General features: G+C 43.4%; 1 protein-coding gene across 2 annotated transcripts in view; it reads right to left on the bottom strand.

Annotated features, from left to right (window-relative positions):
• The window catches only part of Slc17a5 (solute carrier family 17 member 5), a 41492-nt gene extending 38821 nt beyond the window's left edge, over window positions 1-2671 (bottom strand). For both annotated transcript variants that reach the window (XM_041679559.1, XM_041679560.1), the window contains exon 1: window positions 2504-2671. In XM_041679559.1, coding sequence (XP_041535493.1) covers window positions 2504-2597 — 94 coding nt within the window. In that variant the 5' untranslated portion in view covers window positions 2598-2671. The remainder of the gene's footprint in view (window positions 1-2503) is intronic.
• Between the last annotated feature and the right edge of the window lie 23182 nt (window positions 2672-25853).

Below are 25853 nucleotides of genomic sequence, written 5' to 3'. Positions count from 1 at the left end.
TCCTCCCAGTCTTAACAAATGCTTCAATAATTGTATTAAGTTCTTTGTCTCAGAGGACTGACTGACTGGAACCATGAATATTACCACTGTCTCACTTAAGGTCATGAATTTTTTCTGCTTCTATTTAAAGAAAAATTTTCTTACCTTCTCTGATGGTCAAGCCCCTCACCCCCTGCTGGGTACTGATTCTAGGGGGTCTTTGCAAACACCAGGGTCTGCAGAGTGTTGATATGAGTGAGTCAAATCCGGCTCAACACAACTCAGTTTCTCTGTGTTTAACAGTCCTGTTGTCCTGGAACTCTGTAGATCAGACTGGCCTAGAGTTCACAGAGAGCCGCCTGCCTCTGCCTCCCAAGTGCTGGGATTGAAGGCGTGTACTGCTACCACCTCCCGGAGGGGTTAGAAAGCTTTTCTAATGAAATAACGTGCTACACACATAAGGGAGAAAGGAAGCCCACTAATCTCGGGAGATAGGACAGGGATATCCTCTTTTTGGAAGAGGGATATTCAATTGTGGTTTCCTCAACGAGCAGAAGTTGTCAGGCAGCTGTGGGGGTGGGGTGGGCGTGAGTACAGCCATGCCAGCAAAAGCAACAGGATGTGCAGAAGCAAGGAAATGAGAAAGGCACGGGGAGAACTTAAGGCTTTAGCCTGAGCCAAGTCTCAGAACTAATACTATTGAGTGGGAGGGGGCACTGGGTTAACTAACGAAACAGCTAATGTTACCGAGTGCTTACTGTATCGAGCTGGGGAAGATGACCTGCAAACGAATCAAAGCACTGCTCAGCATACAGTAACTTCAGAAACTGAACCGTCATCATTGCCTTCTCCAGATCTGGGAAACCTAGCTCAGATGTTAAGAATCATGATAATGTTTCATCTGTGGGAAATTAAGTTATGCGGGGCGTTAGGCTTGTAGTGCAACGGGGAGAGTGCTGAGAAGGTGGACATCCACACAAAGCCGGCAAATCTGCCTTGGATGTACCTTCAAGTGCTGTGTGTCTGCAATGGAGGCGGCTGGCACCGAGACAGAGGTGATGACAAAGCCTGGGAAAGGGACTCTAGGGTGATGGATGGCAAGATGGTGAAGGGCCAGCCTTTGATTCTAACCCAAGAAGACAGTAAGAGGGGCTGCAGGTGCGTGGAGTGTTTGGCACGTATTCAGGAGGCGGAAGCAGGAGAATCAGGAGTACAAAGTCACCTTCAGCTACAAAGTGGTTAGAGGCCAGCTTGGGCTACAGGAGACCCTGTCTCAAAGAAAGCCAACCAACCAATCAAACAAACACAAAATGAAAGACCTAGGCTCACCCCACTGCTGCCTTAAACTTTACAGAATAAAGCATCCTTTCTTAGTTTTTAAAATGTATATGAATATTTTGTATGTATGTACGTCTGTACCACATGCATGTCTGCTGCCTGTCTATGGAGGCCTTAGTAGGGTGCTGGATCCCCTGGAGCTGGAATTATAGATGGTTGTAAGCTCCTGTATGGATGCTGGGAACTGAACTCAGGTCCTCTGGAAGAGCAGCCAGTGCTCTAACTGCTGAGCCATCTCTCCAGTCCCAAAACACACTATTCTCAAAATTAAACAAAACCAAAACAAACCACCAAGAAAACAACAAAAGTGTCTGAACAAAGCCAGAAAGTCGTCATAGTAGGGTAGTTACACACACAAGTAGGGAGGGTGGCTATCTGCTCGTGCTTAAAGCAGTTATGAGAGTTCTTTGGTAATGTTCACAAAAGACATACCTACGGGCGAATCTGCGTGGTCAGCAAAGGCAACTTTCCAGTTCAAGTCTTTCTCATTCCTGTATCCCTTGAATGCGTGCAAGCTCATTTGTCTTTTAGTTTCAGTAGCTTCAAGAAGCTATGTTGCAAAAGTGTAGCAAAATCCAATGAAGACACATACTTGTGTTTGGGGGCATAGCGGGTATGGAGACCAGAACCTCGCCAGTGAAAACTCTTATCACTGAGCTACAATCCCAGGCAGGGAAGATGCTCTTTGAAGTACCACTGCAAGACCTTTGGTACATTATCTTAGCGTGCTACAGATAGCCATCTCGAGAATAACCTGTTTCTTAAACTTTAGTCTGATAGACGAGCAAAAATGGAAATGTCTGCAATATTTTTAGTCTCTTACAGCACAAAGTCAAGATATTCGCGGGATTATGCAACTGTCCTCCGCACACTCAACAGATGTCAACTCTTTTCTCTGTGTGTCTCCTCCCTGCCCAAGGAGCTACCTGATCACATGCTTGCAGACCGGCATAAGCGGAAACCTGGCGGTCACCGAGGAACAGCGAGCAGCACTTTGGCCCTTGGCTCATTGACTCGTTGGATACCCCCGACCCCGAATTGCTTCAGTCCCCCACCAGTGCAGGCAGCTCCGGCCGGTCCCACGGGGCTGCACTCGTCAGCCCCCCAGCCCTCAGCCACTCCCTCGAGGCGCCCCCCGGCCAGGAACCACCCGCCACCCGGAACGCTACCCCTAGCAGCCGCTCACCCGCTTCGGTTTGCCGGGCGCTCGGCAGGAGCGGGGTGCTGTCCGAGTTCTCCTCCTCCTCGTTCATCGTCGGACCCCGCAGCAGGGGCCTCATGTCGCCGGGAGAGCAGATGTGCTGATGTTGTTGTTCAGCCAACAGAGCTCTCGGGAGCACAGCCCTCTAGCCTTGCTGGCTGGGTGGGACAGGATTTGGCTCCGCCTCCTGCATCACCCAGGCCCCGCCCATCTCTGGCCGCTCTTCCTCAGGCGCCATCTTAGTTCCGGGCAACCCCGGTGTGGGCGTGGTGCGGCTGTGGTGGGCGTGGCTGAACCGGCTGTGGCGCTTGCAGAGTTCGTTGTGGGCGGTGGGCGTTCCGCGCCTCTGTTCCCCTAGCAAAAGCCGGGGTGCACCGGTCCTGGAGGCGGCGATAGGGCTTTCATCTCTCTGTGATAGGGAGCTAGAGAAAAACACTGATAGTACTTGACTTCCAGATGTCTGTGTTAGAGCAATCTTTGTCTCGTCTAGGACAGCTTGTGGATTTTGAAGTGGAAAAGGAGTAAAGAAAGACATGGTCTGTCCGACGAAACTGCCTACATTAGGATTCAGCTATGAAATAGGCTTTTTCTTTCTGGGAAGGTATTGCGTTGAACCCAGAGTCTCATACATATTAGACCTATACTGGTACCATTGACATACATCCCCAGCCAGTGGGCCACGTGATGTTCGATCAAGGGTCCGTTTTTCTCTGTAAATCTCATTTGGACAGGTTTTCCTACTGCTGACTCTAAGAGGAACTAGGTAACTGCCCTAGTCAGCCCTGTTGAGGCCTCTGAGTAATAAAGACCGCGTCTACAGACAGATGAAGATAAGATGTGGTAGATGTCCTTGCAAAATTCCAGGCAGATCCAAAAACAACAAAATCTTGCAAGCCAGAAATTCGGTAAGCCAGGTGAGGTCCCTATCTAGAAGAAGGGCTGAGGATTTCTGAAGAACATTCCTAATTCCTGGGCTAGTAAATACCTCATAGATTTCAAACTGACAGTTGTAGGCACAGGCCCTTTGAGCATGCACACACCCGCATGGCACATCCTTCTAAAATGCTGAGACAGTAGTTCTAGTGTGGTTAATTTGATGTGTCAGTTTGCTTGTCCACTACGTGGGTGGATTTCAATCCGTTTGAAGGTTTGACTAGAACAAAGAGACCAGCTTCCATTTTCTCATCCCATTCCCCCAAGAAGAAGGCAGAAGGGATCCTCCAACCCACTGTCTTCAGATTGCTTACCAAGAGCCTTCCTGGTTTCAGCTTTCTACACCACTGCTGTCCCTATGACCCAATAGGTTTGTTCTCCACTGTCTCTCCTCTCTCGTATTGGTTCTGCTTCTCTGAGAAAAGATTGCTAATGTAATTCCCTTGGTAAGCACAGGGAATCAGATGCCAACAGCCTTGAAAACTTGCTAATTATAGCAACACTGTGTTTCCTTAAGTACACTTTTTACTTGAGAAGGTTCAGGTTCCAGAAAAGTCACAAGGTCCATACAGAGAGTGTGAAGGAGGATAGGAAGGCAGAGTTTGAGGGAACATGGGAAAGGAGCCCCTTACTCCCAAGCCAGCTGAGTTAAGAATGCCTGCACAATTAACAAAATTTCATTTGCTCTGAAGATCGCCTATATTGTTTTTTTTTTTTTTTTTGGTTTTTCGAGACAGGGTTTCTCTGTGGTTTTGGAGCCTGTCCTGGAACCAGCTCTTGTAGACCAGGCTGGTCTCGAACTCACAGAGATCCACCTGCCTCTGCCTCCCAAGTGCTGGGATTAAAGGCGTGCGCCACCACCGCCCGGCTGTATTGTTCTTTTAACACAGAGATATTTTATGTTAAAAGAATGGATCATACCTAAGGCCTAAGCATGTGTGTCCTCCAAGTATGGCCTTTCTCCCTTCCCAGCTGTAAACCTGAGACAGTTGTAGGACTCTGACAAGAAGGCCCACTTAGGTTACACTCTTGTGCAACCTTATGACCCATGGTTTTTGTTATATCAGACTGCATTCCTATCCAAGGCCCTCAACAGCCTGTGATCTCATTTACAGTCTCTCAGACTTTCTTCCTGTTTGCTGACTTGACCAGTTTTATAGACACTGATGAGGATTCTGTCTCAAAAACCAACCAAGCCCCAAGTGGTAGGAAAAGAAAATCTAATAAGGTGTTGACACTTTCCCCCCCTAGAGATCATCTCATGTATGCTCTTTGCTGAGTGCATCCAGCTGGAGACCCTCTGGGTAGCGATGAAATCCAGTCTGGTGTAGAGCACAGTGAAGGCGTAAGTCACAAACAATGCCACACCAGTTTGGAATTATGATTAATAGGGTGGTATTTATTTAAAGGGGAAAAAACTTACAGATCGTCCAACAGCCCTCTACGCAATGAAGGGAGTCTAGTCGCCCGCCGCAGAGCAGGAAGTGAAGAGAGAGAGGAGAGAAAAGTGGCCGCTTTTTTAAAGGGAGAGACACCACATCCCAATGGACAGGTATCTCAGCGGCTATAGGCTGGAGGAGTGGGAGGACCTCCCGCAACACCTCCCCCTTTTGTTTAAATAAGAGAGTTCTAAACCTACTATGAAATTATATACAATAAGTACAAATATCCTATTCTAACTAGCTTAGGTCTTGTACAATAAATAACTTGGCCTAGTCATGAAAGGAAAGTAACTACATTTATATAGTCTTCAACCCCATTGAAGATCTGAGAAGGGAAATAATGTTACCTGAGTAATTAGGAAGTGCAATTAAACAACTTCCAAAACATGCAACAAATCACAGAGACAACTAGCTACCTGGGCAATCACCCAAAGTCACGTTAGCAGCGTTGAAGCAACCAACTTTGGCTAAGGCCTAACGTAACTGACATACCATTTTCAAAGGCAAGAAACTTTTCAAAACTATCTTACCCTGTCTTGGCAGGATATGAAAGTCCTGTTTTATCCATTTACAGATACTATGTATCTCTGTCAGTGGTTGAGGTATGGGCATTTCTTTGCCCAAAGGCCAGTTCTGCCAAGAAGAAAGGCTCCAGGTGGAGTATCTTTGGTGCTCAACATTCTCTGGGGAATAGAGTGGTGTTGCCAGGAGCAATTGTGTCTCACTACCATGATTTAGATTAATCTGAGATAGATTAAAGGCCATTTTCTACAGCTCTTTTTTTTTTTTTTTTCTACAGCTCTTTGAAGAGGTTGAAGATTATCTATGTATACTGAATATAATCTCTATGCATCCAAAGAACCTGATTAGTCTAATTATAAATGAAACATTGATGACTATTGATCTATATAATTCTCAATACCTATCTAATTTAAAGATTAAGACAATAAACAACTGTGCAATAAATGAGGACAATATGACCCCCAAATGTAAACAGTGTACAAATATACATTGCAATATGGTAAATATGTCTCTCAATACACAAACAATATATAAGTATCTTAATCAGAGGTAGAAATGTATACTGCAATATGGTAAATATACATATATCAATACAATATATATATCAATACATAAAAAGTGTTTTAAACAGAGGTAGAAGCATGCATGCATATAATAGTCAATATAATTTAACTTTGTATCAATATACAAGAATGGATACCAATATAATTGTCTAAAAACAATAACTCACAATTACAAATCTATTATCCCATCATTCAATTATCCCTTCTTTTTTTTTCAAAAATATCCCTGAGCTTATAAAATTCCTTCCCTAACCCTCCAACCCTCAACTGTATACTAATTATAATCAACCTCTAAATGATGTCCCTAAACCCAAGGACAAACTTTACTGGGAGAGGGGACGTCGTCCTCTAAAATTACTTCCAGCTGTCATGGGGGTGACGTTCTTTCTGGGGGATCCTGTGAAAGTAAAATGATGGTTAAATTTCAAGATCAATGTCTTTTAAAATTGCAAATAGTCTCTGAGTATTTTGTGCAGGTCTGGCCAGAATGTTGTATAAGATGTGCACCATTTCAGCTAACCAAGTTGGAATTGTCTTGTGCAGCTGGTACTCAAAACAGGTCTTGTAGTAGCGCTATCAGTATCATGACGTCATATCAAGCAATTGGAGTTGTAGTTATGGGGCTCCATCTTCTTCCTGGAAACTTCAAATGTCACTGCAGGAAAACTATTGTTTAAGTTTGTGGAAAACTTAAACAGTAATCATATAGACATTTATAGACATACATATATTCAATGAAAGGCATGATAGAAATGAAGAAAAGCAAAGATGTTTTCTAAACTCATTTTTTTTCTGTCCCATATCATGGCTCTTGACATGAGACAGAAACTCCAGAAATACTGGGTTTTTCTCTTAACAACAGGCTTGGAATTAGAGAGGGACTGAGCCAGAGTCCAACTCCAAAACCAGCTCTATAAATTTAGAAATATGGTTTAGTATATTTTACTTACACAACCTATTCAGTTTTCTTGATAGTCCCTATTGGGCAGGTATTTTCCCATCCGTCAGTATCCAAACATTCAGGGTCCCTTGAATTTTTCAAAGATGAGTGTTTTCCTGTGGAGATAAGAACAGAACCCTGGCCCCATTCTATGTTTTTCTTACCACCTGTGTGAATATAATTGTGGATGAGTTGTCATTTCTCCTTTCCAAGAGGTTTCTCCTCTTCAAATCGAACCTTTATTAATTTTGATGGTATCCACAATTTTTCTTCTCCTGTGGAAACAAGAGCAAAACCCCTTCCCCAACGTAGCACATCTCCTGGCTTCCATTGAGAGGTCAGCACATCTTTGAAATAAACTGGTTGATTTAGTTCAGCAGACTTTTCCATTATCTAATGTCTTTCTCCCACTGTTCCTTTCTCATTAGCGGTAACAAAATTCAAGGTTAATAAAGCGTTATGCAATCTATTTCTGGGGGTATTTTCTGCCCCTTTCTGTTTGTTCAGCATATCCTTTTTAGTACAATTTGATCTTTCTATAACTGCCTGACCTGTAGGATTATTTGGTATACCTGTACTGTGGTTTATATTATAATAATCAAAAAAGTGTTTCATTTTCTTAGATACATATGCTGGACCATTATCTGTCTTTATTTGTGCAGGTATACCCATGATGGCCATAACTTCCAATAAATGTGTGATTACTGAATCAGCCTTTTCTGAGCTCAGGGCAGTAGCCCATTGAAAACCTGAATATGTGTCTATGGTGTGGTGTACATATTTTAATTTACCAAATTCCATAAAGTGGAACACATCCATCTGCCAGATTTCATTTCTCTTAGTACCCTTTGGGTTACTCCCTGCAGGCAACGGTGTTTGGTTATAGAAAGAACAAGTAGGGCATCTCTTTATAATGTCCTTAGCTTGTTGCCATGTAATGGAAAACTCTTTCTTTAAGCCTTTACTATTGACGTGATCTTTTTATGAAATTCTGAGGCCTGTAACACATTTCCAGTCAATAATTGATCAATCTCAGCGTTACCTTGTGCTAGAGGACCTGGTAGACCCATATGGGATTGTATGCTGAATCCATTCATCCATAGGTGCTGATCTAGACCTTAAAGGCCCAATTATCTTTTTACATTCTATGTTTGCATTTTCAAAAGCTAGATATTCAAGAAGTATTCGTCTAGCTTCTGGGTCTGTTACCCCTATGTCCAGAGCCTTAATTAATCTTTGCAAAAAGTCAGTAAAGGGTTCTCTCTGTCCCTGCCTAATCCTGGTATATGATTCGACCCTTTTTGCTGGATCTTGTATCCTATTCCAAGCATTTAAAGCTGCTTGGTGACATAGACACAGTACTTCATCGTCATAAAGAGCTTGGACCTGTGGATCAGCATATTCTCCTGTACCAAGAATTTGATCTTGGGAAACCTCAATACCTTTTGCTCTTCCTTGCTGTTCCATATGTTTGGATTCTTCTCTGAAATAAATTCCAAACATCAAGGAAGGTCCATTATCTAAAACTGCAGACACTAACTGATGGAAATCATGGGGAGTAGCTCTAGCATTAGAAGCCCAAGTCCTTATCATTACCTTAACAAATGCAGAGTGCAAGCCATAATTAATGACAGCTTGCTTAATTTCTTTTAGATCATTCATTTCTACTGGTGTCCATCTAGCTTCTTTGACTCCCTTTGAGCCTTTAGAAGTTGACGCTTTGTCAGAATAAATTACAGGGGATGTCGCTAAAACCCTGGGTAAGCCAGTTCTAATAGCTGGTGGTGGCATTGTATCCTGTCCTTGTGCCTCCTTATTCTGTTCACCAGCTCCAATAATTTCTTCAATCATTTCAAATCTTTTTATCATTGTCTCTCTTAAATCCTGAATCTCCTGACCTGTATATATTTCCAGTGATTTCACTGAGGCATCAATTTTTTGGTCCCCATTCTGCACCCGTGATTCCAAAGCTTTAATTTTTTCCTTCAAAGATAACATGTCCTCCTTAAACTTTTCTTGTATATCATGTAGATTCCCATCTTGGAGGTACATTCTGTCTGTTACCTTATCAAAACTTTGTGATAAAGTCTGAAGGTCAAATTCAACAGCCTGAACCCTTTCAAGTAACTTTCGAATACCCTTGGATATGGAGTCAATTTTGTCTGTCATAGTATCCACTTGTTCAGATAACCTCTGATTTTCAATAATTTTAATCCTGTCAATTAGTTGTTCATTATTAGTTCGTAAAGATTCTATCGTTCTTAGGAGTGCCATATTCTTCTGTTCATTATTAGTTTGTAAAGATTCTATCGTTCTTAGGAGTGCCATATTCTTCTGTTCACTATTAGTATGTAAAGATTCAATCGTTCTTAGGGGTGCCATATTCTTCCTTAATGATAGAATATGGAAAAGAAAACTGAAACCTAGTAACAAGCAAATTAAGGTATCCCCATAATCATATAAACCTTGTATGATGTAATCCATTGTATTAGTAAATATAAATTTACTAATCCATTGTATTAGTGAAAACAAAGCAGTAAAATTTGCGTTAGAAATGAAAACTGCCATATTACCTATTATCCAGCAGGTGGCGCTGTTGCCGAGTCGCGATGAAAAGGGGGTCCTGTTTCAGTGCCTTAGTAGATGTTAAAAACTGGAAAATGCAAGTTTCTCAACAAAGTAAATGTAATTAAATCAATTCCAGAGACGGAACCAGAAACCCAGAATCCAGGGGTAAAGAAGAGAAACCTGGAAGCTGCTTATGCCTCCATGTGACAGAGTCACCCTGAGGGGTTGCAGCTTTCAGCAACCGCGTGCTCTGGTTTGCGCCACTTAAGAGCTGTGCTTGCAAGGGAGATTTAAAAACGACTCAGAAAAGAGCAAACCACGCGGGCAGAGACTACGCAGGCCTGTGGAGTTTAAATCCACGTGGGGAGGCAGATGATAGGGTGCGTGGGGACTGGAAGTCAATCTGAGGTGTCTAAAGAGAAAATATAAAGAACTGCAGCAAGAAAAGCCAGTGCGTGATGATTTATATTAAGCTGCTGGCTCCACGCACAAGACACAGGCCACAAGGCCGCCGCCACAAGGCCCAGGCCGCCACAAGGCCCAGGCCATGGCTGAGGAAGGGAGGCTGGAGCCAAGCCAAACCCGCGGCCGGCAGCAGAGCGGGGGAAGGAGAGGTCCTAACACCAAACGTTGGGTGCCAACTGAAGGCGTAAGTCACAAACAATGCCACACCAGTTTGGAATTATGATTAATAGGGTGGTATTTATTTAAAGGGGAAAAAACTTACAGATCACTGTCCAACAGCCCTCTACGCAACCATGAAGGGAGTCTAGTCGCCGGCAGAGCAGGAAGTGAAGAGAGAGAGGAGAGGGAAGTGGCCGCTTTTTTAAAGGGAGAGAGACCACGCCCCAATGGGCAGGTATCTCAGCGGCTATAGGCTGGAGGAGTGGGAGGACCTCCCGCAACAGCACAGAGCCCTCGCGATATCAGTTATGCTTCCAGTTCCTCTTCCTCCGTTCCCGCCACAGCCTATGTGCTTTATACATCATTCTGTGCGTTGTGCCTTATGTATGATGTCGCTCCTGCCTTCCTTCTGCCGTTCCTCCACTTGCTGCTTTTGTGTATGGTGGGATGCTATTGCTCTTTGAAGCTAAAATGTCACCTTTGACAACAACATTTGTTTTTATCTTATGTTTGAGTATGTTGCCTGCATGTGTGTAAGTGCGTCACATACACACCTGGTGCCTGCAGAAGTCAGAAGCGGGAGTCAGATCCCCTGGAACTGGAGTTACAGATGGTTGTCAGTTGCCATAAGGGTCCTGGGAACCAGACGTGGTTCCTCTGTAAGAATATATAGTGCTCTTAACTGCTTAGCCATCTCTCCAGTCCTGAAATGTCACTTTTTTTCTTTTTCTTTCTCTCTCTTTTTTTTTTTTGGAGACAGTTTCTCTGGGTAGCTCTGGATGTCCTGGAACTTGCTCCACACACCAGGCTGACCTCAAACTCACAGCAATCCACCTGCCTCTGCCTCCTGAAGGCTAGGATTAAAGGTGTGTGCCACCACCAACTGGCTGAAATGTCACCTTTTATTTAGCTCCACAATCTCTCCTTTATCCTATGCTCTTACATACGCTGTACAATCTTCCATCACAATGCATTGATTGAGAGTTACTGAAGACAATTTAGTAGAATGTGGTGTAGGTATTAAATAGCGAAGCCTTCACTTGTTTCCATTCCTAGCTCTAAGCAGAGAACAAATATTTATGAAGCCCCATATCATGTATTGTAGGAATCAGCCTTGATAAGATAAATACGAACAGATTGCCCAAAGGAAGTTCTTTACTTCCAACTATTATCACCCGCCAGAGTAGGACTCAGCCAAGGATAATCTCAGTAGTTTACCCTGAAGCAATACCTGGTTGCAAGAAGGACCATAAACTAAGATTACCTGAGCACCACCCAAGAACAGACCATCCAAAGGAAATTCCTAACATTCCAACCACTGTAGATAGGATCACCTGCCAGCACACACTCACCAGGACACCCCTAGAGAAATGTCAGCCAATCAGGGGCCCTGAACCCCCACCTTTACTACTATAAAAACCCAACTCTAACTGAGCTTGGGGCTCTCTGTTTATTTCAATACGTTGGACTGCAGAGAGACCGAGTTTGCAAACTTGCATAAAATAAAGCCTTTTTTTGCTTTTACATATGGGATTCAGTCTCCTTATTGGCTTTTGGGGGACTTAGCAGATTTGGGCATAACAGTATCAGGCACTGTCCTGTTTGCTGTGGACCTGTGTATGCAGGACAGACCAACAAGCTTTCTGCCTCCAGGAGGTTTCTATGAGAAATGTTCCATGAAGGAAATAGTCCTTCGTATTGTTTAAAGGAAATATAAAATATTTCCCCAATGGTTATGAAAGTTAGGGGACCTATTTTCATTCCCACATTTGGGAGCACAAGTGACAAGTGAGCAATGCATCCCAGAGGAGACATGGCAGTGTTTTCAGGAAGGAGTTTTCGAATTTGGACATGCTTCCCCACGTGTGATGGGTAGACTGACTGTCAACTTGGAATGCATCAGAAACTAAGAGACGGAGTCTGAGCACACCTGTGAAGGATTTCCTTGTTAACAGGCATGGAAATACCCACACTAATTCTGCGCAGCACCTTCGAGTGGTGCACCGGTTATAATAAGGTCCAAGGGACAAGCTTTTGCTTTTTGCTTTCTTACTGGTGTCTTATCGGTGAGTTTCCCTTCCCTGTGTGTGGGTTCATTTACTTTGTTGCCACTGCCACCATTTTTCACTGACATCAGAGCTCAGATGCTTTAGCCTTCTATTGTACACTGAAGACAAGAAGCTCTCCAGGGAGTCTTCCAGGCTTTAAGCATCAATTGGGATTGCCGAGCCATCTACTGGGCTTTCAGCATCGACAGACCGATTGGGATTGCTGAGCCATCCAGCCTCGTGAACGGAGCAGCTACCAGTTCTTAGCTTCCCCAGTGTAAAGGCAGTGGGGACAGCTCAGACCACACGTAAACCCGTTTGTGTACTCACTGTACCGGTTCTGTTCCTCTAGAGGACCCTGACACCTCACACCACGTTCTGCTTCTTTCAGGAAGCTGTACTGTCTGTCAGGTGTCCTTTGACAGTGATTAAAACAAAAACAAACCCAGGTTGGTAAATGCACAGCTTCCGGCTATGTGTATGACAGCTTGTGTTCATTAGCAGAGGGTTAATCCCTTCCCTTAGTACTGTCCAACTTTAATTGGGAAATTCGTATATTGTATTGGGGTGGTTCTCTCTCTCTCTCTCTCTCTCTCTCTCTCTCTCTCTCTCCCTCCCTCCCTCCCTCTCCCTCTCCCTCTCTCTCTCTCTCTCTCTCTCTCTCTCTCTCTCTCCTTCTGTCTCTCTCTCAGTACCAGGGGATTGAACTTCAAGTCTTGTTAGTATTAGGAAAGCCCCTACCTCTGTGCTACATCCCTAGCCCATGAATATTACAAATAACTATCTTATTACATTTTTATTTATTTTGTGTATGTGTGTATGTGTGTATGTATGTATGTATGTATGTATGTATGCATGCATGTGTTTGTGTGTGCATGAGTGTATGCAAGTGTGTGTATGAGTGCTATGGCTTGTGGATGAAGGTCAGAAAATCGACTTCCAGGAGTTACTAGTCTGACTTCACCATGTGGGTCCTGGGGATTGAACTCAGTCAGGGTCAGGGTCATCAGACTTGGTGGCAGGCACCTTCACCCACTGAACCATCTTGCCAGCCCATTAAGTAACCATTTTAAAGGGGAGGGTGAGTATATGGCAATTGAATGAGGTGAGCTAAAAGTGCGCATGTAACAACACAAAATTGGGCGACTCAGGCAGACAAAAAGAAAATTAAGGGTAAAGTCTGTCCTGAGAAGGTATCAAACCAGAGTGCTGTTGTGTTAGCTTTTCCTTTTTGGTCATTTCCAGACAGGGTTGCCCTGTGTAGCTTTGGCTGTCCTGGAACTCACTCTGTACTCCAGGCTGGGCTCTAACTCAAGGAGACCCGCCTGCCCCTGCCTCTTGAGTGCTGGGATTAAAGGCACACTCTCACCTCTTGGTGGTCAGAATTCTTTCTGCATATACGTTTGTATTTTTCCTTTTAACGAAAAGTGTAATGGAGGGAGGCAGAGGCAGGGGGATCTCTGTGAGTTTGAGGTCAGCCTGTTCTACAGAGTGAGTTGCAGGGTAGCCAGAGATACATAGAGAAATCCTGTCTCAGAACAACGAAAACAAAAAAGTGTAATGACTCATAAATTAATTGTTATTACTTATATAATAGAAAGAAAAAAATCACCATAATCTGAAAACCAGTGCTGTGAGGCATAACACACACACACATAAAAATCCACACATAAAAATGCTCCCTTCCTCTGTACACACATAAAAATGCTCCCTCTAGCCCTCCCTCTGTCCACACATAAAAATGCTCCCTCTAGCCCTCCTTTTGTCTCCCCTTCCCTCTAGCCCTCCCTCTGTCTTCCCCTCCCTCTAGCCCTCCTTCTGTCTCCCCCCCCAGTCCTCCCATTATCTCCCCCTCCCTCTGGTCCTCCCTCTGTCTTCCCCTCCCTCTAGCCCTCCCTCTGTCTTCCCCTCCCTCTAGCCCTCCCTCTGTCTTCCCCTCCCTCTAGCCCTCCTTCTGTCTTCCCCTCCCTCTAGCCCTCCTTCTGTCTTCCCCTCCCTCTAGCCTTCCTTCTGTCTTCCCCTCCCTCTAGCCCTCCTTCTGTCTCCCCCCTCTAGCCCTCCTTCTGTCTTCCCCTCCCTCTAGCCCTCCTTCTGTCTTCCCCTCCCTCTAGCCCTCCCTCTGTCTTCCCCTCCCTCTAGCCCTCCCTGTCTTCCCCTCCCTCTAGCTCTCCCTCTGTCTTTCCCCCTCTAGCCCTCCTTCTGTCTCCCCCCCCTCTAGTCTTCCCATTGTCTCTTAGTCCTCCCTCTGGTCCTCCCTCTCTGTCCCCCTCCCTTCCTCTTCTTTTTTCTTGTACTTGGGATGGAAGCCGTGACCTTTGGCATGCTAGGCAAGCAGTCCATTACTCTACCACTGAGTTGTACCCTAACTACACATGTTTAATGAATACAGTTTGATGGGATTGGATAGCCTGCACTCATGAAACTGTCCACAGTCAAAGTAACACCTGAAAGTTTGTACCTCCTGTTGTGGTTGGGACACTTAACATGGGATCTACCTTTCTATCTTTTTTTCTTTTTTGGTCTTTCAAGACAGGGTTTCTCTGTGTAACAGCCCTGACTGTCCTGGAACTAGCTCTTGTAGACCAGGCTGACCTTGAACTCACAGAGATCTGCCTGCCTCTGCCTCCCGAGTGCTGGGATTAAAGGCGTGCGCCACTGCCACCTGACTACCTTTTTTTTTAAGTGGATAGTTTACTATTCCTAACCAGACAGTAACTTATTCATTTTGTTTAGTTGAAATTTTATACCCACAGGAATGCTTTTAATATCACTTCTCAAGAATAAAAATTATAATCATAAATATAATGCTAATTATACTGCTACTAAGTCAAGATATTAAAATTCACTTCTTTTTTGTTTCTTTTTTTTGAGACAAGGTTTCTCTATAGCTTTGGTGCCTGTCCTGGAACTAGCTCTTGTAGACCAGGCTGGCCTCAAACTCACAGAGATCTGCCTGCCTCTGCCTCCTGAGTGCTGGGATTAAAGGCATGCGCCACCACCGCCTAGCCAAAACTCACTTCTTTCTACCGTAAAAAATCTTTCAGACTCAAATCTCTATCAATATAAATAATAAAATAAATGTAAAAAGAACAAAACCCAAAATGTAGTTTAGAGAATGTTCTAGGAGAAAAATAGTTTTAAAATAGGAAGGATAGAGTAACCAAAGTTATTTATTTATTTATTTGTTGTTTTTCAAGACAGGGTTTCTCTGTGTAACAACCCTGACTGTCCTGGAACTAGCTCTTGTAGACCAGGCTGGCCTCAAACTCACAGAGATCTGCCTGCATCTGCCTCCTGAGTGCTGGGATTAAAGGCATGCGCCACCACTGCCCGGCACCAAAGTTATTTAATCTGTTAGAATTTGTACTTTCTTCTACATGGATTTGGGCTTATTTGGAAAACTAACCTAACAGTTTTATTGATTTATTGTGGTACTATTTTCCCCCATCTTAGCCATATTGATGTCAGTAAAGATACACCCTGCATGTTTTTGTGCAGAGCCTCAGTGAGATGATAGGGAAAAACAGCTCCTTTTTGTGCAGGTTTTTCCCTAGCAAAGGCACTATGGATGGGCCATCTGCCTGCTGGATTAGAGATGATCATAGTAAGGCTAAGAATTGATGTTATTAATTTCTTTTATTTATTTATTTATTTTTTGTTTTTTTAAGACAAGGTTTCTCTGTGTATCTTTGGAGCTTGTCCTGGAATTAGCTCTGTAGACCAGGCTGACCTCGAATTCACAGAGATTCACTTGTCTCTGCCTCCCGAGTGCTAGGATTAAAGGTGTGTGCCACCACCACCTGGCTGTTATTAATTTCTTTAAAGCAACTGAACCAATAGCTTGTAAGCTATAACTCAAGGATACTCATGATTTTGTCCCATGTAATATGTCAGACATAGTGATACACATACTATTTACTTTTCAAAATGTTTATAGGCATAGATATCATTTTTATTTTTTATTTTTTAAATTATTTATTAATTATGTATACAGTATTCTGTCTGCATGTTTGCTGCAGACCAGAAGAGGGCACCAGATCTCATTACAGATGGTTGTGAGCCACCATGTGCTTACTGGGAATTGAACTCAGGACTTCTGGAAGAGCAGTCAGTGCTCTTAACCTCTGAGCCATCTCTCCAGCCCCAATATCATTTTTATTATCTTATTATTTATTTATTTTTTCAAGATAGGGTTTTGCTGTGTAGCTTTGGCTGTCTTCGAACTTGCTCTGAAGACCAGGATGGCCTTGAACTCACAGAGATTCACCTGCCTCTGTTTCCCAAGTACTAGGATTAGAGGTATGCGCCATCACTGCCTAACTCATTTTTCAAAGAATTATTATTATTATTTTTAAATTATTTATATGTGTGCATGTGTATGTGAGTGCGGTACGTGTGGAGGCCAGAAGAGGGCGTTGTGTCCCCTGAAGCTGGAGTTACAGGCAGTTGTGAGCTATCTGACATGGTGGTGGGAACTGAATCTGTCCTCTGCAAGAGCAGTATGTACTCTTAACTTCTGAGCCATCGCTTTAGCCCCTCATTCTCACTTCATAGCTGAGGAAACCTAAAGTCATTGAGGGTAAATTGCTTAAACCCAGGATCCAAATGCATGTCTCTCTGACTTCTAATCCCATCTTCTTTCCACGTTGTGTTCCAGTCGACGAATCCACGTGCACGGAGTGCTAATGAGTTTGTTGGTCCATCACCTGACGTCATCATCAGTGGGAGGTGTTTCAGGATGAGGACTTGGGATGTGCGACAGAGTGTATCAGGCTAGAACCGAGGAGTGCAGATTGTATTGTTAAGTCCAATGGGCTGGCGCCGACTCAATGGGAACCCCAAGAAAGTTAGAAGCGTGGAGGACATGAGATACTAGAACAGAAGGATGAACGCTCTTTGGGGCTGGAGAGATAGCTCAGCAGTTATGAGTGCTTGCTGTGTGGTCATGAGGACCGGTGTTTGGATCTCAGCTCTCATGTAACAATTCTGGTGCCCAGCAAAGGCCTCTAACTCCAGGGCCTAGGACTCTCAAGCCCTCTTTTGGTCTCTGTGACCACAGTAGCACACACACGCGCTCGTGCGCGCGCGCGCGCACACACACACACACACACACACACGAACGCGCACGCACTACTGAGCAAAACAAAACAAAATTGGTAACTTTATATTTTAATTTAAAAGTACCAAATGCTCAGGAAGTATGTTTTGGGAACCAAAATACAGTCTCAGCCCTCACTTAGAGGTATGGTGTTAGCTAGTTTCATTATCTAACAAATTTCATTTCTGAAATAATCAACTTATAAAGAGAAAAGTTCTGAGGGTGGAACCCAGAACCTCACACATACATCCAGACCAGTGAGAAATAAATTTCCAGGTTTATATGTCACACAGTCTGTTACAACATCCGGAATGGTTTAACACACATGGTGATAGAATGTCTATTCTTCCTCCTCCTTGACTTTACCCTGTAGGCACGGACTCAGGTGTAGAAAAGGATGGGGCTGCAGGGCAGTTTGTGGCTGACTTTGGTAATACGGTGCGTTAACTCCTGTGAGCACTAGGTGGCAGGCTGGTGAAGAATAACCACTGTGGGAGGAAATTGGCCTTGGGCTTTGGGGCACTGGCTGGCTGGAAACCGTCTGCATAGCTTTCACAGGATTTGGAATGTAAGGTTTGGGTGAATTCAAGTGTTTGTTGCTTCATGAGCCTATATTCTAAGTTTTTTGCAATTTCTGATTTTAGACATTCAGATATAGACTACAGGTCTGTAGATAAAAGAATTATTTTGTCCTTAACATTATTGCATAAGCCCCTAGACTGACATTTAGACCTTAGAGGGGCCACAATATAAAGATTTGAATACTCTCTGGAATCTAACTTTGATCATCTGATGAGAGTTAAAAAACCCACCTAACCAAACAAAGCAGCCAAAGATTTTAAAAACGGTGAGTAAAACTGTAAAGAAGGGTGTGAGAGCGACAGCTCCCCGAAGATACTGCAGCCAACAAAGGGACCCCCTTCCCCTGTTCCGAGAAGTCAAAAGGGCTCAGCCTGAATTGGCTTCCAAGAACTCAGACCCAGTTTTTGGCTTCTTTATTTTATTCTTTTCTGCTTTGGAATGGTGCCTCCTCCACCAGTTAGGTTCAGCATCTCAACCAAAGCAAAACGACTTTTGGATGGGCCCGAAGTCCCACTTGGTACAAACTGCTTTGCCCCAAAGGACTCCCATAGGACTGATACATTGTTCAATTACTGCCTTTGATGCTTCCCAGTGTGTCTCCTCCATCCTCCTCCTCTCCACTCCTGTCCCCACCCTGTGCTAGGTGGAATCCTTGTTGAAGTCGTTAGTGTTGTTGCTATGTTATACATTAGACTCCGATATTAGCGCCTAAGCCCCAAACTTCTTACTTTTGTTTTGTTTTTCGAGACAGGGTTTCTCCGTGTAACAGTCTTGGCTGTCCTGGAACTGGCTTTTATAGACCAGGCTGGCCTCGCATTCACAGAGATCCACCTGTCTCTGCCTTCCGAGTGCTAGGATTAAAGGCGTGTATCGCCATGCTTGGCTAACTGCTTACTTTTTTTTTTTTACTTACTTTGTTTATTTTTATTATTTTTAGATTTACTTATGTGTATGAATGTTTTGTGTATGTGCCCCATTTCTGTGCCTAAATTTCACAGACCAGAAAAGGGCATTTGTCAGATGCCCTGGAACTAGAGTTACAGACATTGCAAGATGCCATTTCTGTTGTGTGAGGGTTGAGCCTGGGTCCTCTGCAAGAGTAGCCAGTACTCTTAACCACTGAGCCATTTCTCTAACTCTGAAAACAATTCTGGAAAGGAACTGGTAGGGTTCCAGGTGTGGTCAAGCTTGTCTTTGATCTCAGCACTTGGGATGCAGAAGTAGGTAGATCTCTGTGAGTTCAAGGCTAGCCTGGTCTTCAAAGTGAGTTTCAGGCCAGCCAGGGATACACAGTGAGACCATGGCTCAAATCAACCTACCAACCAAGTGACCAAAACAAAGTTGGCAGGAGGATTCCCTAATTAGGCACCAAACTTAATACTGACTCATTTGAATTAAAGAATGTGGTGCTTGTCTCGGTGACAGATCAACAAAAGGTGACACCTACATAGAAAATTAGCATAAATGCACCATGGAAATCATGGTATTTCTTTCTTCAGCGATAGAAAACTTAAGACGGCAATCAGTGGCTTAGGAGTTCTTAGTTTTTCACCTTTAATCCCAGAGGATGCCAGGGGCCTAGACGTGCTCTGTTGTTATTATTTTAAGAAGTATTTATTTATGTGTCTCTATGTGTGTGTGCTCACAATTTAGGGTATAGTTCCTTATGGCATGTATGATACTACTCTTTAATCCCAGCACTCAGGAGGCAGAGGCAGGAGGATCTCTGTGAGTTTGAGGCTGGAATGGTGTATATAATAAGTTCTAGGCCAGCCAAGGATATATGAGATCTCCTCCATCTCAAAAAAGAAAAAGTAAAAAACAAAAAAACAAAAAACAAAACTCAAAAACAAAACAACAAAGAACTAAATGTGAAAAATAGACTTTTAGACTATTGAAAGAAAATATAGGAAAAAAATTTAATGCATTTGTCAGTTTTTTCAAGAAGTCATATAAAGTACAAATCACTAAGTTAAATTTTGATAAATTTGCTTAAGTAATAATCTAAAATTTCCATACCATAAGAGACTGCTGGGGGCTCTGTGTTGTATGGGTCAGTTGAAGAAAGGTCACTCCAAGGTGAACTTTAGGCCTGTGGCAGCAGAAGTCCCACCTCTGACGGACTGGACCTGTAGCAGCTGTTCAAAGTGCATTTATTGGCAAAGTTATTTTTTTGTTGTTCCTCATATCAAGGTCCCTGATCTAATGTTATGTTTTTTCTGAAGGAAATCTTCACAGCCCGCCACTTCAGTCTTTATTGCATACTCTTGGCAGTATCCAATAATCCAAGAGCTCCAGGTGTGTCAGGAGTCTTGTGACCAGAGTACTAAATGTGCTTCAGAAAGACAGCTCTATAAACCACAGAAAACAATGACTGATTTCCATCAAGATTTCTTCAAGGTCAAGGTACTTCTAGAGAATAGCTACTTATTCACTTAGATACAGGGAAAAACACCTATTCTGTTCTAATATTTACCCTTGATACAGTGACTGCTGGATTCCTACAACAAGACACAGAATAAACAAAAACAAGATTCTGAAAAAGACATTTATCACATATATTAATAACATTTAAAAATCTAGAATATACAAACTTTCTAAAAATTCATAAGACGAAGACTCATATGAGAGATTTTATTTGTGGGAGATGAAATCAGAATGGGGTTGGGGTTGGGCCAAGCTCTCTTGATAGTGGGCTTGCCTATCTTGTACAGAGTCCAGGACTATACAAAAACCAAGCATGTCAGTGCATGCCAGTGATCCTGTAACTCCAGCACTCCAGATACAGCAGGGTCAGAAGTTCAAGACCATCTTTGGCTGTACAACAAGTTTGAGACCAACCTTAGATGTATAAACTGGTGGTAACAGAGGCGCAGATAACAGAGCTGGGGTGAAGGTGAAGGGAGCTACCCAGGCACTTTGGGGTGTAAATGATTCCATCAAGAGCCCATAGACATCAGACATAGAGCATCAGGATTTGGAGACTTCTCTACAAGGTTTCAGCTTTGCTTTGGTCTAATCATTCCTTGATATGCTCCTACTCTTCCCTTTTGGAATGAAAATGTTTTATTTTTGGTGCCATTGTATATTGGAAACATATAACTTGTTTTTTTTTATTTTAGAGGAGTCTCAGAAGACACTCTGAACTTATACCTTTTGGAACAGTGTTCTGGAACTGCTAAAAAATACTATGAGACCCTTTGAAGTTGAACTGAATTCACCTTGCACAATGAGATGGCCATGAACCTCTTTGGAGGAAGAGTATATCTTAAAGGTGATATGTTTGATGTTAAGTTGATAAGGAGTGGACAGACCCGTGACAGGCAATGTTGATTGTCAACTTGCTCTAGAATCACCTAGAGACGAATCTTGACAAATGTTTTTGAGGAATTTTCTAGACAGGTTAGTGGTCAGATAGATTTTCTAGGTAGGTTAGTTAGTGACAGAGGCTGGAAGATACACTTTAAATGTGAGTGGTACATTTCATATGCTGGGGTCCTTGGCTGATGGAAAGAAGAAAGTGAGCTGACGGTAAGGATTTTTCACTCTCTGCTTCCTGGTCCTGGATACTGTGTGACGAACCGCCTTACACCTCTATTGCTATGCCGTCACTGCCATCAGGAACCGTACCTCAAGCCCTGTGCCGAAATAAGCCCCTTACCACAAAACAAATAAATACAGGGAAAGGCAGCGTTTGATACAACCCAGGAAAGCAACCAAAAGAACATTGTAGACATTGTTAGCTGTGTTCTTGATAAACCGTGTTGTACATGGGTCATTTAAGATAGCGTGATTTTAGAAGAGAATAAAGCTACATACGGTTGAAAGTGAATTGAACCTAAGCTCTGTACTCAGATAACAAAGGGAGTGAAGCTGGGACCATAAATTCAAGGAGCGGAGGGGTTTCATGATTGATTCCTACTTTGTTTTTCCTTCTTATTTTTATGCATGGGTGCGCGCACTCTTTTGTGTGCATGGGTACAGTTGAGCGCACACGTGTGGAGGTCAGGATGACTCTGGGTGTCCTCTTCAGGAACAGCATTCAACTCCTTTGAGAAAAAGTTCTTCAGTGTTGGTTCAGAGCTCACCAATTAGGCTAGACTCACGGGGCAGTGATCCTCAGGGATCCTCCTGATTTGGCTTCTCCAGCATCAGGATTTAAAGTGCTGCTCACTGGGTCTGGTGTGATGGCTCAGAGGGAAAGGGCATTTGTTGTCAAACCTGAGGACCTGAGTTTGATTCCCGGTACCCACATGCTGGAAGGAGGGGCCCAACTCTATCAAGTAGTTCTCTGGTCTATACACTTGCACTGAGTTAGCATTCTTTCCTACCCACCTCCAATAAACAAACAAACAAACAAAATATCTAAGAAAAAAGGTGCATATCACCACACCTGGCATTTTTATGTGGGTTCTGGGGATCAAATTTAGGTCCTCATGCTTGCAATGCAAGCTCTTTACTGACTGAGCCATTTCTCCAGCTGCCAATTTTATTTTTTTATACATTGGTTATCTAATATCTATATCTGTCTGTCTGTCTGTCTGTCTACATACGTACACTATAGGCTGTAATTCACTTTATATAATTTCATTATTCTTTTCTTGATGGAACTCCCTTTTGAAAAATAAGTGTATTTTTCTAGAAGTATAGCAGGCAAACACATTTTAGTAGAAGGAAGTAAATATAATCTTGTACCAGCCACCGCAGTATAATTGGGTGATGCTTATGACTAAAATATGGCTGTGGAAGGGTGAGCCATGCTTAAAATAAAGCATGCTTAGGGATGGGTGGAGCACCTGCTTCTGTGCCAAGAAGGCTTCACTGTGGCATAAATCACTGACCTCAAGGATATATAGTGTTTTGTGGGGAGTGATAGAGCAGGAGAGATTAGCTTTCACACTCTGGGCAAGCGGTAGAGGGGAAATGGCTGCCTTGGATTTTGACACGATAGGCTCCCAGTTTACCCATGGAAGAGCCCTGGGTGGCCGAGGTCCACACCTAAGAGTCTGGCTCTGATCCTTTCAATAGGGATGCACTGTTGGGGAGGGGGCGTCTGGAACAGGGCGTAGCTGTCAGAGATGCTCGGTTGTCCACTTAACCATCAAGTGCTTTCCATCTTTCTTTTTCTTCTTCCTTGTTAGGCATGTGACTTTTGGCTTCTGAGTTTCAGTGTGACATCTATGACTGAAAGGGCCAAAGGTTAAGGGTCCGTTGAGGCGTTACCTCTTTTCCTGGTTTTCCCCGGAGTCTTCCATTTACATCTCATCCAGAACTATGTCACATGGGAACTATGAGATTTGTCTATTTTAGTTTCCAGCCTCTTTGGCAAAGAAACAGACAAGAGAAGAGAGGTGGGAATGGACAGTTTTTCAGTAGCCAATCTGTTCATTTCTAAGGCAATTTGGTAGTCTTATGTGAGTTTATAAATTGGAAGTGAACAATGAAATGAAAAGTAAGTTGATACCAAGGTTCTAGAAGGTAGATGGGTGTCCAACACATGTCTGCAGTGTCTGAACTTAGGACGACGATGAGTTTAAGGGTGGAACCATCCTGTCTCACATCACAAAATGGTGGGCTGTGGTAGCACAGGTCTTTAATCCCAGCACTTGGGAGGCAGAGGCAGGCAGATCTCTGTGAGTTCGAGACCAGCCTGGTCTACAGAGTGAGTTCCGAGACAACTAGGGTTACATAGAATACACAGAGAGACCCTGTCTCATCCCCCTAATGAGGGGGGCAGTGAGTTGTCTCAGTGAGTAAAGATGTCTATGACAGTCTTGGTAACCCGCATTCAATCCCTGGGACCCACATGGAGGAAGGAGAGAACTGACTCCTGAAAGTTCCCCTGTGACTTCCATACACACGCCACAGCAAGCATACACTTTTAAAAAAGATAGCCTGTGGAATAATAGATCTCATTATGACATTTTCATCCATGTATGTCATTGTATCTTTCTTATATTCTCCCCCTAATACCTTCTTCTCTCTCTGCCTCTCACACGCTCTCTTCCTACCTCCAAACAGTCCCCTCGTTTTCATGTTAATATGACGATTCTGATACTTGGGTGGTGTTGGCCTAGTTCTTAAAACATTGACAGAGTCTTGCCTTTGCTTCCTTTGACAAGTACACATTACAAATTAATTTCCGTGCTTTTTCAAAACACGAAATTGCACATGCACAGAGCCTAAAGAAAGTAATTCTATCAGAGAGTTCAAAAACTAAACACAACTTGGTGGTTCTCTTCTCCAGTGTTTTATTCCTGCAAGGACGTATCTTAAACTCAGATGTTTCTTCCTTGGCAGTTTGAGATTATTTGTGATTTCAGTTCCTCTGGGCATAGGTTTAGAAGCGGGATCTCAGGCACACTGATGTTCTGAGCAGCCTCCCATAGTAGCTCTAGCATTGAATGTTCCCATGGGTGATACATATAACAGCCCAATTTTCTCTATATCCTTCCTAATAGTTTTGCTATTTTTAATTTTTTAATAGTCAATAAGACTAGAGTTATTTTTATTATGCATTTACAAAAGGCAAGAACCCTTTAAAATTTACCATATCTGAGACAAATAAAAGAATCATTTAACAACAGGCGGTGGTGGCGCGCACCTTTAATCCCAGCACTTGGGAGGCAGAGCAGGCAGATCTCTGTGAGTTCAAGGCCAGCCTAGTTTACAAAAATGAGTTCCAGGACAGCTAGGATTGTTACACAGAGATACCTTGTCTCAAAAAAAAAATCATTTATCATCCTGGCAGTAGTTCCCAATTTAATAAACCCAAGCCCCCTTTTATGTTTGTAAATGGAGCCAAATAAGGTTTGTATATTGTTACTAGATTCTGCCCCCACATTCCCTTGCTCCATGATGTTAGTATGTAGCACCATCTGGCCTAGAACTCCCTAAGTAGACCAGGCTGGCTACAAACTTACAAACTCACAAACTCTGCCTTTTGAGATCAAAGCTGTGTGCCACAGATGCCAGACAAATCAGTTATTTTTGAAGCTCGCTTTAAAGCCATTGTTTCTGTCCTGTAGTCCCTGCACTCTGGGGACTGAGGAGGAAGAATGGCCAGGCTGAAGGCAGTTTGGACTGTGTAGAAAGATGCTGTCTCTCATTGCTACCTTATGATTCCCACCTACTCACATGGCCCCTTGCTTCCTCCAGTTACTCCAGGTTATTTCTTCACTAGGATTTGAACATCTGCTTGGCTGGTGTCTAAGGAGGTCAGAAGAGGGCGTTGGATCAGCTGGAACTGGAATTACAGACAGTTGTGAGCCGGAAATCGCTCTGCAAGAGCAGCTGGTACTCTTAACCACTGAGCAGTCTCCAACCCCTTACTCCAGATTTGATGGGATGGATTTGAGTTAAGGACATTGCTATGTGCCACTGTACCTGTTTTTCGTTAGGCTCATCGTGGTGGGGCAAGCACGTGGTAAGAGTGGCTTTGTCTGTGGCTCACTTTGCATCCACAGTCAGAAAGTAGAAAGAGGTTGGGCTGGAAAGATGGCTTAGAGGTTAAGAGCCCTGGCTGAGGTCCAAAGGTCCTGAGTTCAATTCCCAGCAACCCAGTCAATTCCCAGCCAGAAAGTAGAAAGAGGTTGGGCTGGAAAGATGGCTCAGAGATGATTAAGAGCATTCATTGGCTCAGGTCCAAAGGTCCTGAGTTCAATTCCCAGCAATCACATACCACATGGTGGCTCACAACCATCTGTAATGAGATCTAGATCCCTCTTCTGGCCTGTAGGCTCACATGCAGGGAGAACACTGTATACATAATAAATCAATAAATCCTAAAATAAAAAAGGATAGAGAGATGAATGCTGGTGCCTAAGTGGCTAGATAAATTACTTTTCTTACTGTTGTCATAACACAGTTGATACAGATAACTTCATGGGGGAAGGTCTTTTTTTTATCTCAAAGTTTTAGAAGGGATAAAGTTCATCTTAGTGGGGATTGGATGAAGGCAGGAGGATGTGGCAGCAGGTCACATTGCTCATCTTCACCTTGAGTTCTCCTTTATA

The sequence above is a fragment of the Microtus oregoni genome, unplaced genomic scaffold (assembly GCF_018167655.1).
Source record: "Microtus oregoni isolate MIOR12 unplaced genomic scaffold, Mior012 000032F_ref0000030, whole genome shotgun sequence".
NCBI lineage: Eukaryota > Metazoa > Chordata > Mammalia > Rodentia > Cricetidae > Microtus > Microtus oregoni.
Note: the sequence above shows the minus strand (reverse complement) of the source record. Positions and strands in the feature narration are given on the sequence as shown.